The sequence below is a fragment of the Rhinolophus ferrumequinum genome, chromosome 8 (assembly GCF_004115265.2).
Source record: "Rhinolophus ferrumequinum isolate MPI-CBG mRhiFer1 chromosome 8, mRhiFer1_v1.p, whole genome shotgun sequence".
NCBI lineage: Eukaryota > Metazoa > Chordata > Mammalia > Chiroptera > Rhinolophidae > Rhinolophus > Rhinolophus ferrumequinum.
In genome coordinates, this window is record NC_046291.1 from 43,908,687 (window position 1) to 43,921,599 (window position 12,913).

General features: G+C 36.8%; 1 protein-coding gene across 1 annotated transcript in view; it reads left to right on the plus strand.

The window, feature by feature from the left end:
• The window catches only part of FRZB (frizzled related protein), a 36,997-nt gene extending 32,598 nt beyond the window's left edge, over positions 1–4,399 (plus strand). The window contains exon 7 of the mRNA XM_033112981.1: positions 3,460–4,399. Within this exon, the coding sequence (XP_032968872.1) occupies positions 3,460–3,576 (117 nt within the window). The 3' untranslated portion in view covers positions 3,577–4,399. The remainder of the gene's footprint in view (positions 1–3,459) is intronic.
• Positions 4,400–12,913: the final 8,514 nt, after the last annotated feature.

Genomic DNA, 12,913 nt, shown 5'->3' on the forward strand with positions numbered 1-12,913 from the left:
AGTTTTCTCCTGTTCTTTTATTTGGGACATGTTTCTTTATTTCCTCATTTTGGCTGCCTCCTGTGTTTGCTTCTATGTATTAGGTAGATCTGCTATGTCTTTCAGTCTTTGCCAGGTGGCCTTATGTAGTGTGTGTCCTATGTGGTCCAGTGGCACAGTCTACCTGATCACACGCAACTCAGTCTTTCCCTGTATGTCTCTGGCACCTCTTGAGTTGCCGCCCCTCTGCCGGAGCCCAGGGTGAGTACTTGCAAGTGACTGAGTCTGTCTGTGGGCCCTTTAAGAAGATGTCTGGGTTTCTAGCTGCCTTCCATCTCACAGGAATGGCTGGCATCCTCACTGATTTTCTGCACCAGTTGTGGGGACTTTTCTTCCCAGCCCAGGACCCCTGAGCTGGGGAGCCTCTTGTGGGGCTGGGACTCCTCACACTTCAGGGGGGACCTCTGCCACCGAGATGTCCCTCCTGCTGCTCAACCACTACCTGTAGGTTTGAGATGAGCCTATTTTATATCCCTGCCCCTCCTACCAGTCTCAATGTGGCCTTTTCTTTATATCCTTAATTATGGGGGTTCTGTTCAGCTAGTGTTCAGATGATTCTCAAGGTTGATTGTTCTATAATTTAGTTGTAATTTTAATATGATCATGGGTGGCAGCAGGCACAGCATTTACCTATTCCACTATCTTGGATCCATGTTCTGCTCTGCCATTTTTAAGAGAATTGCTTCCATGCTCACGTTTACCTGGAGGTCACAAGATGGCTGCCTCACCTTCAGCTTCACACCTACATTTCCAGGAGAAAGAAAAGGAGGTAAAGGGGGTTTCCAAGTACCCCATATAGCAACTTTTACTTAGGATTGGGTCTCATGTCCATCCCTAGATGCAAGAGAGGCTGGAAAATGTAGTTTTTTAGCTGGGCATATTGCTTCCTTGAACAAAATGCAGTTCTGTGAGTCAAAGGGGAGAATAAAAGATAGGTAGGAAATTACCATTGTTGTCCAGTGCACAGACATCAATTCCTATGTACAGGTGCAGCCACATTCATCTGTATATAAGAGATATGACCAAATTAGGTCCTTAGAGCAGTAGTGTAGCTTTATTTTTAATCCAGTGACTTAGATTCTAGAAGTGATACATTTAGAAAAAAATCCCAGTAAATTACCTTATTATAGAAGGTTCCATTTCTTTTTACTATACTAAGCAAATCTGTTTCAAAGAAAGGAATGTAGGAGAGTATTCATCAAGTGGCAAAGAATTGAAAAGGGTGTGTGTGTGTGTGTGTGTGTGTGTGTGTGTGTGTGTGTAGTGGGTGTAGAGGTGGGAGGGGAGAGTGGTAATTCTATCAAACATAATACATCCTCTTCCTTCTGTGAATTTAAAGACTTGGGAAATGTTTAGAGAGTAAGTTAAATACCTCTGGGCAGTTTATCTTATATTACATCTGGCACTTGACACAGCAGATACATTTGAGTTTAAGTGACCTACAAAAATGTAGAGGGCATTATTTTGCAAGGATAAACTCTCTTCTACTAAGTTCTTCCCTGCCCCCACTCTCCTCACCCCCCACTCTCCCCACCCCCACTCTCCCCACCCCCGCTCCAGATATTTGTCAAAAGTAAGATGTATTTCAGGTTCGTTCTTGTGAGAATTCTCTATTTGTATCTTTTTCCAATTAGTTTGGTGTTTGTTACAAAGTGGCTCTTCTTCAGCATGTTGGAATGTCTTACTGTCCTTTTAATTTGGTTTTCTGCTTGCTAATGCAGAACAGGAATGTGTCCTAAATTCCTGTACCAGTTGAAAGAGCTTTCAACATCCTTGCTGCAAAGCATGTAACAAGGCTTCTCTTTTGGTACCAAAACAATTATCATCATGTAAAGACCCAGGATGCATGGCTTGTTTCTTCTGTTTCTTAGTAAGGCTAACATACTTTCTATCGTTTTCTACAGGGGACTCACAGAGTTATTACTATGAAATCATTTATATTCTCAGTCTAGATTTAAACATGCTAAAGGAAGGATTAAACCAATAACTCGAACAATTTTTAATTCATATGCAGATACTCAGGACTAAAGGCCTTGGATGGAAAATCTCTTTTGGCTAGAATTATGGAGATCCTTGCTTTAGTTTTCCAGTCAGTTTGAGGATGTGAAAAAAGTTTTATGGAGGATACTTTTTAAAAAATCAGTTGCCCTTTTTACTGATTTTTTTGTTCTTGGTGAATCGATCAAGAATTAAATAAAGATCTTTTTATGGTTTTGCCATGCAAATAGTTGTTTACCTATGTCTCTGTTATAGCAGTTTGTTCAAATCAAGGTATTTGGCCTGCCTTGGGGAGTTGAGAATTAGACTTTTTTTTTAAATATGAAAAACAATAAGAGTGTGGAATAAATGGTATTAAAATGAAGAATTACTTTTAGTAATTGAAAAATCATTTATTATATACTAAACACTTTATGTACTTTTATCTGTTAATCTTCAGAACAGTCTTATAAGCAGATTCTATCATTAATTCCAATGTGTTAATGATGAAAAAGAGGTTTAGTAAATTCAAGAAGCTTTGAGGTTAAAAATTGAACTTGGGCAATCTGACATTAGCTCCTCGCTACTGAAAATGTGGTTTCTAGTCCATAAACATTGACATCACCTGGGAGCTTGTTAATTATGAAGGGCCCTGTCCCAGGCCCACTGAATGAGAATGTGCAATTTAACAAGACCGCCAGGTTATTTCTATAATCATTGAAATTTGAGAATATTGATTTAGTCCTTATTCACTACATATAATGTCCATAATATAACTCCTTTTTAATTTATTATATGACATGTAAACATAATGGGCATTGTTAATATGAAATATTAGTAAACTTGATTGTGGTTATTAAAAATGTTGGTAATGTCTGCTTTATAAAACTAAGAAAGAGGGCAGAAACTTATCTGTTCTGTTTGTTGCCCTTCGTAGGTATTATTTTAAAAAGTACTTTTAAGAGACTCCATTCCCACCCCAAATTTTAATTTTTATTTCTCAAATCACATAGATTTAAAAAGGCTCCATTTTTATGTGTCATAAGAGAGGAAAATGACAAATAGGCCCTTCTGTTAAATTCTCTGTGTAAATCTTCTATTTGTTGATCACGTATGCGGTGCCAGACTTGTGTATGTTGTCTCAGGAAATAACTACAAATATTGATTTACATTTGTATCACCACTTACTCACATGGGAATTTTAAGGTTTGATATGAAAACATTATTGATATAGGTGGCCAGTTTTGTGCTTTTTAAAATCTGAGAATTATGTTCATGTAGCATCAATTTCATTGTTATCCTGGAATATAGATGTTATACTTTTGGAAAGTAGTAAAATGGTTTCAAGATCTGACTTTGCAGTCTCACTCAGTTGTTAGAATAATAGAAACGACGACCCTGGTGATATGTGCATGTGACCATTTTCTGTTTTAAATTTCACAGCGCTGGGATATGAAGCTCCGTCATCTTGGACTGAATAAAAGTGATTCTAGCCATAGTGATTCCACTCAGAGTCAGAAGTCTGGCAGGAACTCTAACTCCCGGCAAGCACGCAACTAAATCCTGAAATGCAGAAAGAACATTAGTGGACTTCCTATTAAAATTGCATTGCTGGACTAGCAAAGGAAAATTGCACTATTGCACGTCACATTCTATTGTTTTTACCACAAAAGTCATGTGGTAACTGATATTACTTTTATTTTCTCTTGTTTTCTGCTTTTCTCTTCCCTCCCTCCACCCCCTTTTTTTGTGGTCTGGGTGCAGATCCTTAAATATATTATATGTATTCTATTTCACTAATCATGGGAAAACTGTTCTTTGCAATAATAATAAATTAAACATGTTGATACCAGAGCCTCTTTTCTGGAATAAATGTTAATTTACTGTTCTATACCTGGATTGGAAATGCAGTATTGGACACAAAGAGAGAAAGCTAAATATGCTGTACAGCATACTTGGCTGATGTAATTACAGCCTCATTTTCTCATGCCTTTTGGGCATTCTCCTCATACTTAGGAAGTTCCACATGTTTATAAAGGTAAAATAGCAGTTGAAATCAAATGCCACACAGGCGAAGCAATCAAGCACCAGGAAGCATTTATGAGAAAAAGACACACAGGATGAATTATTTGCAAGATTGGTAGGAAGCAAAATAAATAGTGTTAGGAGTTGGGGAATGAACATTATGCCAAATTGAGAAACACAACTGAAACTAGTAGCTGTTGGGATGTTAACAGTAGCATTTATCTTTTGGTAATACATTTTATTTGTTTATGAATATATTAATCAGCATTAGGGAAGTGAATTACAACTAGACATCTGCTGTTACCAGCATAGCTCTGTTTTGTTTGCTTCCTTTTAAATAAATCCATTAGTATGAGTCTTTTTTTTCTTCTTTTAAAATAAATATGACTTGTTGCATTGGCCAGGGAAAGAAAGTATGTATGTGTACTAGGCTATTATTTTTAAAACGTATATAGTTTGCTGTAGTTTGCAGGATGGTAAAATGTGCAAAGTTTTTTTGGGTGTGTGTGTGTGTGTGTGTGTGTGTGTGCTTGTGTATGAGTGTGTTTGTGCACTCACACTCAAGCTGGACTGAATTACAGGCCTATGCATTGGCCTGTATTTTATCATTAGGATTTATGCTGTTTAATGCTCAGTCAAATATATCTAATAAAAGGAATTATAGTTTTTAGTAGAGAGGCTACTCTGACTTTTGAACCAAATGCACATTTGCATTCCCCAAGCTGCTGTGCAATTCCCAGGGACCACGGGGAACAAATGATGCTTTTACTTCCTTCAGTGGGATACTTTGGAGCCTGTGCCAATCATTTGCAAGTCTCATTCCCTTCCATTTTCATGTTTGATATTAGTAGAACCAAATTTCTAAGCTATGGTATGCTGAAAATAAAACACTTATGAAGCAAAATGGTGTTGTGTTTCCTTCTACAAGGACAGTTATGCAAGAATGAAATTTATTAATGAACAAAACTTCCCTAAAATGATAAATAATGCATCTAAATTCTCTTTTGGAAATAAGAAAACTTGAAATAAGAATTCTTGACTTCCGACTGACCCCCAAATCCCAACAATTTCCTCAGTCTTAGAATAAAGAGTTCCCACCATTGTCTGCATGAGGACAGCATGGTCTTTTGCGCTGCCTGTTGGTTGCTTTCAGATAATTTTGCTGTCTGCCCTTTGGGCTTTATTCTCAGATGGCTGGGGCAGGGCATCTCTTTCTGGATGCTGCTAACATAGCCTTGAGAAGGTGAGTTTGGGGGTCACTGGATAGTAAGTGCCACAATGGAAGAACTGCACCTCATGATTTCTCATCCTGGTATTTATGCCTCAACTTGAGTTTCAAGGACGGAGGACTGGAAAATAGTGCTTCTGCATCGTCTTCTCTTTCTCGTGCTTTTTTCAGGGTAACTGGAAAGGGCAAGAATTGACTGCAGGAGATTTAAAGGAATTGGTTTCTCAAGTCCAAAAAAATGTCATCAACTCTTCCAAAGCATAGTAAGAATTTTAAGTGATGAAATATTTTGATGTACACTGAAAGCCACAGGTATTTCCAGTTCCTGCAGTTTGTTTTTTTGTGTGTGTGTGTGTGTGTGAATAATTTTTGTGTAAAGATTTGACACAATTTATGCTCAGTACATATAGAATTATGGTATTTATAAGCAAGAGGACCAGGTTCTAAGATTCAGCAGTGGTTTTGTTTTTTTCCACCTTCCATTTTAATGATCTATACCAGCAATGCTTGATTTTGCTCATCTATATGAGGTGCTGTTATTTTAAAGCCTCCCATGGTGTAAGGTCCATGGATAAAGTATATTTGGTTTTACAGTTTGACAGTTGCAACATCTTCATTAATAAATTATGTGCAGGCTGCTTTTGGGGAATGGCATGATTTTTATCATGATGGTCACATTTCTAAAACTGCAAATCCATTTCTACTCTAATTGCTATAATAAAAATAGATCTCATTAGTGCCCCTCTACAGGCTTATCTGCCAGATACTAACTTTCAAAGCCACTACAATTTTAATATATATGCATATTTGTCAATAACCTTGAAATCTATTAAAATTAATTTAAAAAATTTTTTGGCAAATTATGTTCATTTTCAGATTTTAATCTTTCTAGCCAAATAACAAAATGTTAGATGCATGCTGAATAAACTAGTAAAAATTAAAATAACAGCAACTTTGGATTCTCTTCATGGACATATAAATATTTTACTGTGTCACATACAGAGTGTAATCTGATTCAGTGCCATATGTTGCACTGAACATTTGGGGGTGGGGTGGGACAAATCCATGTTTTTCCACATCTGTTACATATTAGCAAAGCAAGTACAAAAATTACAATCACTGAGTAAATAGTACTTATTGCCTTCTGCAAGAAAGTATTTGCTATTATTTTTCAGCAAGGAAAATGACTAACAAGTATTTCAAGATCAGTGTTTATTTAGGCTGCGAATTTTAATATGTAAATAATACAGGCATTCAAGAACACAGTGACAATGAGGTAAAGCAGATATTCCTAATATTACAATCCAACTGATAGAATTTTAAATATTGTTTCCAGCTGTATTAATATTAACAAAAAACAGTATAGTCATGCCTTTGGCAATTATCTCTCTGGGGCAGTAATGTCTAATAGTGACTAGAACTCTATTAAAAACACTTGGATGTGTATTACCTCATAATCCTTGAATGTCTATGAAGTATTATTTGCATTTTACAGATGAAGAAATCAAGGATTCAGAACTTCAGAGTTATGTAAGTAACATCCTTTTATTCTTATTTCCTAAGTTATAAGTTTCCCACCATTGCAATTGCTGATAAAAAGAAAAATGTATCCTGACATTTTTAAAAAGTATAATGTCAGGCATAGAGCAGCTACTAAGGTCTACTGAGATCTGCTGACTGCATGTCAGTGTAAGTCCCAAATATGACCCCAAGTACTGTCACTTCCATTCTTTAGTTGTCCTTGCTTATGAAATCAAAGTTTCAATGGAATTTCATACAGGATGAGGTGAATGGACAATGAAAGTGATGCTTTTGGTATTAATAATTTAAAGATACATGATTCTCAGTAGAAAAAAAATGGTATCTCCCCACAAAGTTTCCATTATTCCTTGAATTTGGAGAAAACTATGGAGTTAATAGTATTCACGAAAGTTGAAATTAAAATTTGATGGTTACTTGGGATGGGTCAGAAAGGTGAAGGGATTAAGCAAATACAAATTGGTAGTCACAAAATAGTCACAGGGATATGAAACACAGTATGGGGAATATAGTCAATAATGTTGTAAAAACTATGTACAGTGTCAAATGGGTAGTAGACTGATCGGGGGGATCACTTCATAAATTATATAAATGCCTAACCACTGTGCTGTACACCTGAAAGTAATATAAAACAATATTGAATGTCAACGATAATTAAAATATATATACATATAGTCACAAGATGTAAAGTACAGCGTAGGGAATATGGTCAATGGTTTTGTAATATCTACGTACGGTGTCAGATGGGTAATAAACTTGTTGGGGTTATCACTTTGTGAGAGGTGTAAATGTCTACTCATTATGTTGTTTTGTACACCTGAAACTAATAATAAAAAAAGTTGATGGTTACCATAAAACCAGAACAGCTTCTTTCCATCGGGAACTCTCATTTCTCATTCTTTATCCTCCCACCACAGTGCTCCAGTCTAGAAAGAAAACTATTCTATATGACCTAATGCCCCCTGCTTTTCTTTTATTAAACATTTTTATTATGACAGGGATTTAGTATGTTGAAAGACAACTAAAGCTGTTTTTCTCTGGGTAAATTGCAGACATCGTTCATGGTTTCTACTTCGAATGGTGGGTTTTGAGAACACAAGGAGCAATGAAGAACGAAAGGATGTTCTCAGGGAAGCTTTTCCAGGCCCAGAGGGACACATTTATGGATTGTTGAGTATGCTGACTCAGCAATGAAAGGAAATGAAGAAAAGAACTTCTCCACAAGGATGTTGAGCGGGATGACATCACTTGTTACATAGTAGTAGTGCTGGAGCCGCCCCTCCAAACAGCCACCACCCTTAACATCCTGAAATGGGATTGAGGTTATGATTGTAGGGTTGGATTTTAGAAAACTTTGGGGCATCAGCAAGGATGGGTTAGGGTGATCAATCATACTTAGGAGAGCCCTGAGATAGTAAATAATCTGTGAAACTGGGAACAAAGTATTGCCTATTTATACTGGATGGTAAATAAAGCTAATAAATAAAATTGATCAGGTTCACTCTAATGCCTTTATTTCTACAATGTTTTGGTGACTGGGGGTATCAGGGCTTTCTAGAGATGGGATACCGGTACAAGCATTGAAGAACAGAATTTGAGGTGAATAGTTATAACTTCTTTGGACAAATGAATAGATGAATATGAACAAAATCCATACTGAAAGATTCTTTTGCTATGATCTATAACTCAAGTGATATATTAAAGCTTTAAAAAGAACCATGAAGTTCAGAAATATCATACATACAAAGACTTCATTGTCCTGTCTGCACACATTCATTTCTTTCCCTCTTGGCCATTCTTATCTATTCTGCTTCTCCTCATATTGCTTGACCAATTAACTCAAACATAAGCCTGCAGTAAGTATATTCAGAATGGCTAGAAAATCAAACATTAAGCAAGTATAAGAAATTGCTTGATATTCTTTAGATTCATTGACCAATATCTATGAAGCACATCTAGATTTCTTTCAGATCATCAGTTTGGGCCATTTTGTCCTGAGTTGCTTTTTTTTTTTTTAATTAAAGTTTATTGGGGTGACAATTGTTAGTAAAGTTACATAGATTTCAGGTGTTCAATTCTTTAATACATCATCTATATATCACATTGTGTGTTCATCATCCACAGTCAGTTCTCCTTCTATTACCATATATTTGATATCCTGAGCTTCTTTAGCACATACGATACCATCAGCCTGGAACTACGTCTGCCCACGCTTCTTTTCTCTTAGAGACAGCCCTTTTGAGATATTTGATCTTTCATTATGGCTTCCTTACAACACTTTGCAATGAGCTTTGAAGTTAAAATACCTGGATTCAAATTCTCACTTTACAACTTATTTGTTGCTTAGCTTACTCTCTGAGTTTTAAGATCAGATATGTTGAAGTGGACAGACCCTGTTTAGCAGGGCATGGAGCATGGTAGGAGCTTACTGAGTATCAGAATAAGTCTACTTTTTCCTCTTGAATACCTCTGTGAGGTAACAGTTCTCAAACAAGGCTCTAGTGAATGCTTACCAACCCAGGAAGAGAAAGTATTGTTCAAGACATCCTACTCTCTGTACTGTTCTCTCTCCTCCATTTTTAAGTTGCCAGACCCAAAAAACCCCTAAAACCACCCTCAAGTTGCAGACTAAAATTTTTTTCCTTTTCCTCCTCCAGCAAGGCAGATGTGTTTAGAAGGAAGCATGATCAGGAGACGAGATGAATACTCATTTGGTTTTTCAAATGGTAAGATTCTGGAAAAACTATGTAGTACTCAATTCTACAAAATATATATCACTGATACAAATTTATTTTCCATATTCCAAATATTATAATATATGTTGGAAATCACAACCAAAATATTTCTCCAACGACTTTTAAATGCCAAGGATAGTAAGCCTATAGAAAACTTAATATCTTTATGCTGTTTATCTCTATGGAAACGTCAGCTTCCAGACTGAGTCACTTAATCTTTGAACTTTTCAGTGGAATTGGGCTTTTATATGTTACTATATTATATACTGTAAGTAATAGAGTATTTCACATAAAGGAGCAAAGCAAGTAAAGAAATATTCTCTTAATGTTATTGGTAAAAGTTTGGCTTCTCCAAAAGGTTATTGTTCATGGTTCAGGTGAACAAGGACAGACGATTTGCAAAGATATGTGTTCTCATTATAAGCCAAATTTTGTCAGAGGAGCTTCTTGGTGTTTTTCATTTCCTAGGGAGTTCCAGAAGTACTAAAATTATATTGAGACAAAATGTTTATGTTTTAGAAGTGCAGGCTCTGCATTCCAAGCTACACACTGAGGGTTCTCAAAACAGAGGCAGCTTTTACTGAAAGTTGGGAAATAAGAATAACTCATAAGGGCTTGGATTAGTACATAATGGAAAAATAGAAGATAACCAAAAAGCCAGCTGAAAAATGGAGCAACCTAATCCAGGGTTTGGTAAACTTTTCTGTGAATGGTTACACAGTAAATATTTAAGGCTTTGTGGGTCATACAATCTGTTGCAAATTCTGCCACTGAGGCTCAAAAGCAAACATTGACAATACATACATGAGTGAGCATGATGGTGGTGTTCCAATAATGCTTTATTTGCAAAAACAGAGGTGTACTGTATTGGCCCTCGGACTGTAGTTTGCCTGCCTTTGTGGATCTAATCAATGCTCAATAACTAGTTTGAATTATTTTATCATTTGTAGGACTTAATGAAATAGGTAGTTTTGGTGGTTTAGAGACTTTACTAAGAAAGGTTAGGCTTGTGCTTAAATAGGACTTTGCTTGAAAATTTACATTAGAGATTTAATCTTTTGGGTCAGACATTGTCATCTTCAGGAATCTGCTTAAAATGCAAGACCTTAAGGAATACATCAAGTCACCATTTCCTTAGTATCAATTAAGTAAGTAGCACAAGAGTACATAGTGCTTTAGAGGAGAGAAAGAGGGATTTGAAAGGGGAAACCCGTAAAAGGGAGGCATTAGTCTCCCTATTGAACCAATTAGTCATAGAATCCATTTGACCCCCCGATAATATTTTACAAAGGCACATTCTTTAGTAAAGTCCTGCGTGAATGAGTGCTCCAATATCCACATAGAGAGTACCATTCGTTCATTGCACACTCATTCAACAAACACCTATTTTGTTGCAAGGCTCAGTGCTAGGAATTGAAGGTAAGAAGTGGAATAGGAAATCCAGCAGGGAAAATCCACATATGATACAAGATGGTAGAATCTACCAAAGAGCAAGAACAAAGGTAATTCTTTTCCAAAACAGCCATGCAAACTGCAGCTGTCTGTTGTGCTCCCTCCCATTCATTATAGTTCAGCGTACTGAAATGTGCTCCTACTGCTAGTTACGCCTTATTTTTAAAGCTGGCACTCCAGTGATAGTGAAAAACTATAAATATGGTCGGTAATTTTTAAAACCTATTTACTCTTTGCTGTTTTCTTAACATTTCCATTTGAGTTGCTAAATCTAAAAAGAAAAAAAAAGATACTAGGAAGTGTTGCTCGTGCCCTAAAACCCTCTGTGTGTTGAACCCATTCACCATAAGCTTGATTTACAACTGCTTTCCTTGCTTGATGAATCCCACACGCCCTATAATTTAAACATCTTAATGCGCCTCTCACTGGAGTGCCTTTTTATTTGAATGTAAATTGATTCTGAAACTGCTTCCAGTCAGAAGTTTGTGTTTGATACACTGTGCTTAGAGTTAAATATGGTCCCACTAAGGTTCAATCTGTAAAGTATAGGATTGAGGTTCAATCGCCACCATAATTAACCTAGCTCAGGTTAAGTTAACCATCAAACATACACTCCAGCTGACTGTTTAACCTGTCACAAATAAATGAATGGTGTAGATCCCGAGCCACTCAGCTGTGGAATGCAGTTTGTTCACAAACATACAAAAGAACTTTGAGTTCATTTCTGGATTGGTGCAGCTTATTCTTTTTTGAGGACGTTGAGAGATTTTCAGTGGAACATAGACAAGATTTTTGACTCATTCGAGAACTGAAAGCAACTCCACTAACTCTTACCTAGTCCAAGTAAAACCAAATATAACCTAAGACAGTGGCTTGTCTATCATCTATCCCATTCAAAAAGAGTATGCTGGAAGACACTGAAGGATATCCATTTGTAGGTAATTCTAGAGCTTAATCATTATTCCTGCGATTAGCAAGTTACACTATAGGTTTTAGCACGACAAAATGTCAAATTACATGAACTAATTAGCTGCAATTATAAAAGTTATGCTTTTTCCCCCAAGTATTTATTCAATACTTTAGACTTAGCCAAATTTGAAAGTATTTCAGACTAGGATGAATATTATGTTAGTAAGTCAGTAAAATTTCAAGTCCTACTTTTCTCCTTCAAGCTCAGGAAGAAGTGTGTTAGCTCCAAATATATCTGGATTTACATGTTAGCTCTCCTTGGAGACAAACTTCCAGGTCTGTTCCCTGATCCTCTTCTCAGAGCCACAGCCCAGAGAGGGGGAAATGTCTTGTAGTGATGAAGCCAGACTGAGTAACAAAAATATGAAGAAATGAGGCAACAGGTACACAAATGTATCCAGAGAGGATAGACCTGAGCCCAGAAAGAGTCGAAAGCTCCACAGAGCTTGCTGGCACCCGAACCCCTGTCTTGTGTCACCATAACTGAGAAGCCATGTAGAAGTTCTTCCAAAACAGAGAGGATGATGATTTTGACCCAAGTAACCAGGCCCAGCCCTCACAGACAACTGTTTTTTTGTCTCTGAAATTAGGCTGTGGCCTTAAAAATTCCTGAGGCTTGGAGTAGTTAGAGAGGGCATTACAATCCTTTCCACCGCACCAGGAATTGTGCTATAAACTTCTCACCATAGGAAAAAGGGAAGAAAAACAAGCCTGCTTTAATGACATGCAAATTTAAATTGTAAAAGAGGTCTTTACATTTATCTAATACTGTTAACCTCAAAGGACTCTTTGTCACCCACAGGCAAGTCTTTACTGAGTGCAACTGTGCCCAATGCTATGTTTGGTGGTGGGTGTTCCTGCATGGTACCTGCCCTGCTGCAATGTACAACCTGATGCGGGGGACAGACAAGACAAGTGCTAAGAAGGATACATAGGATGCAGGAATGGT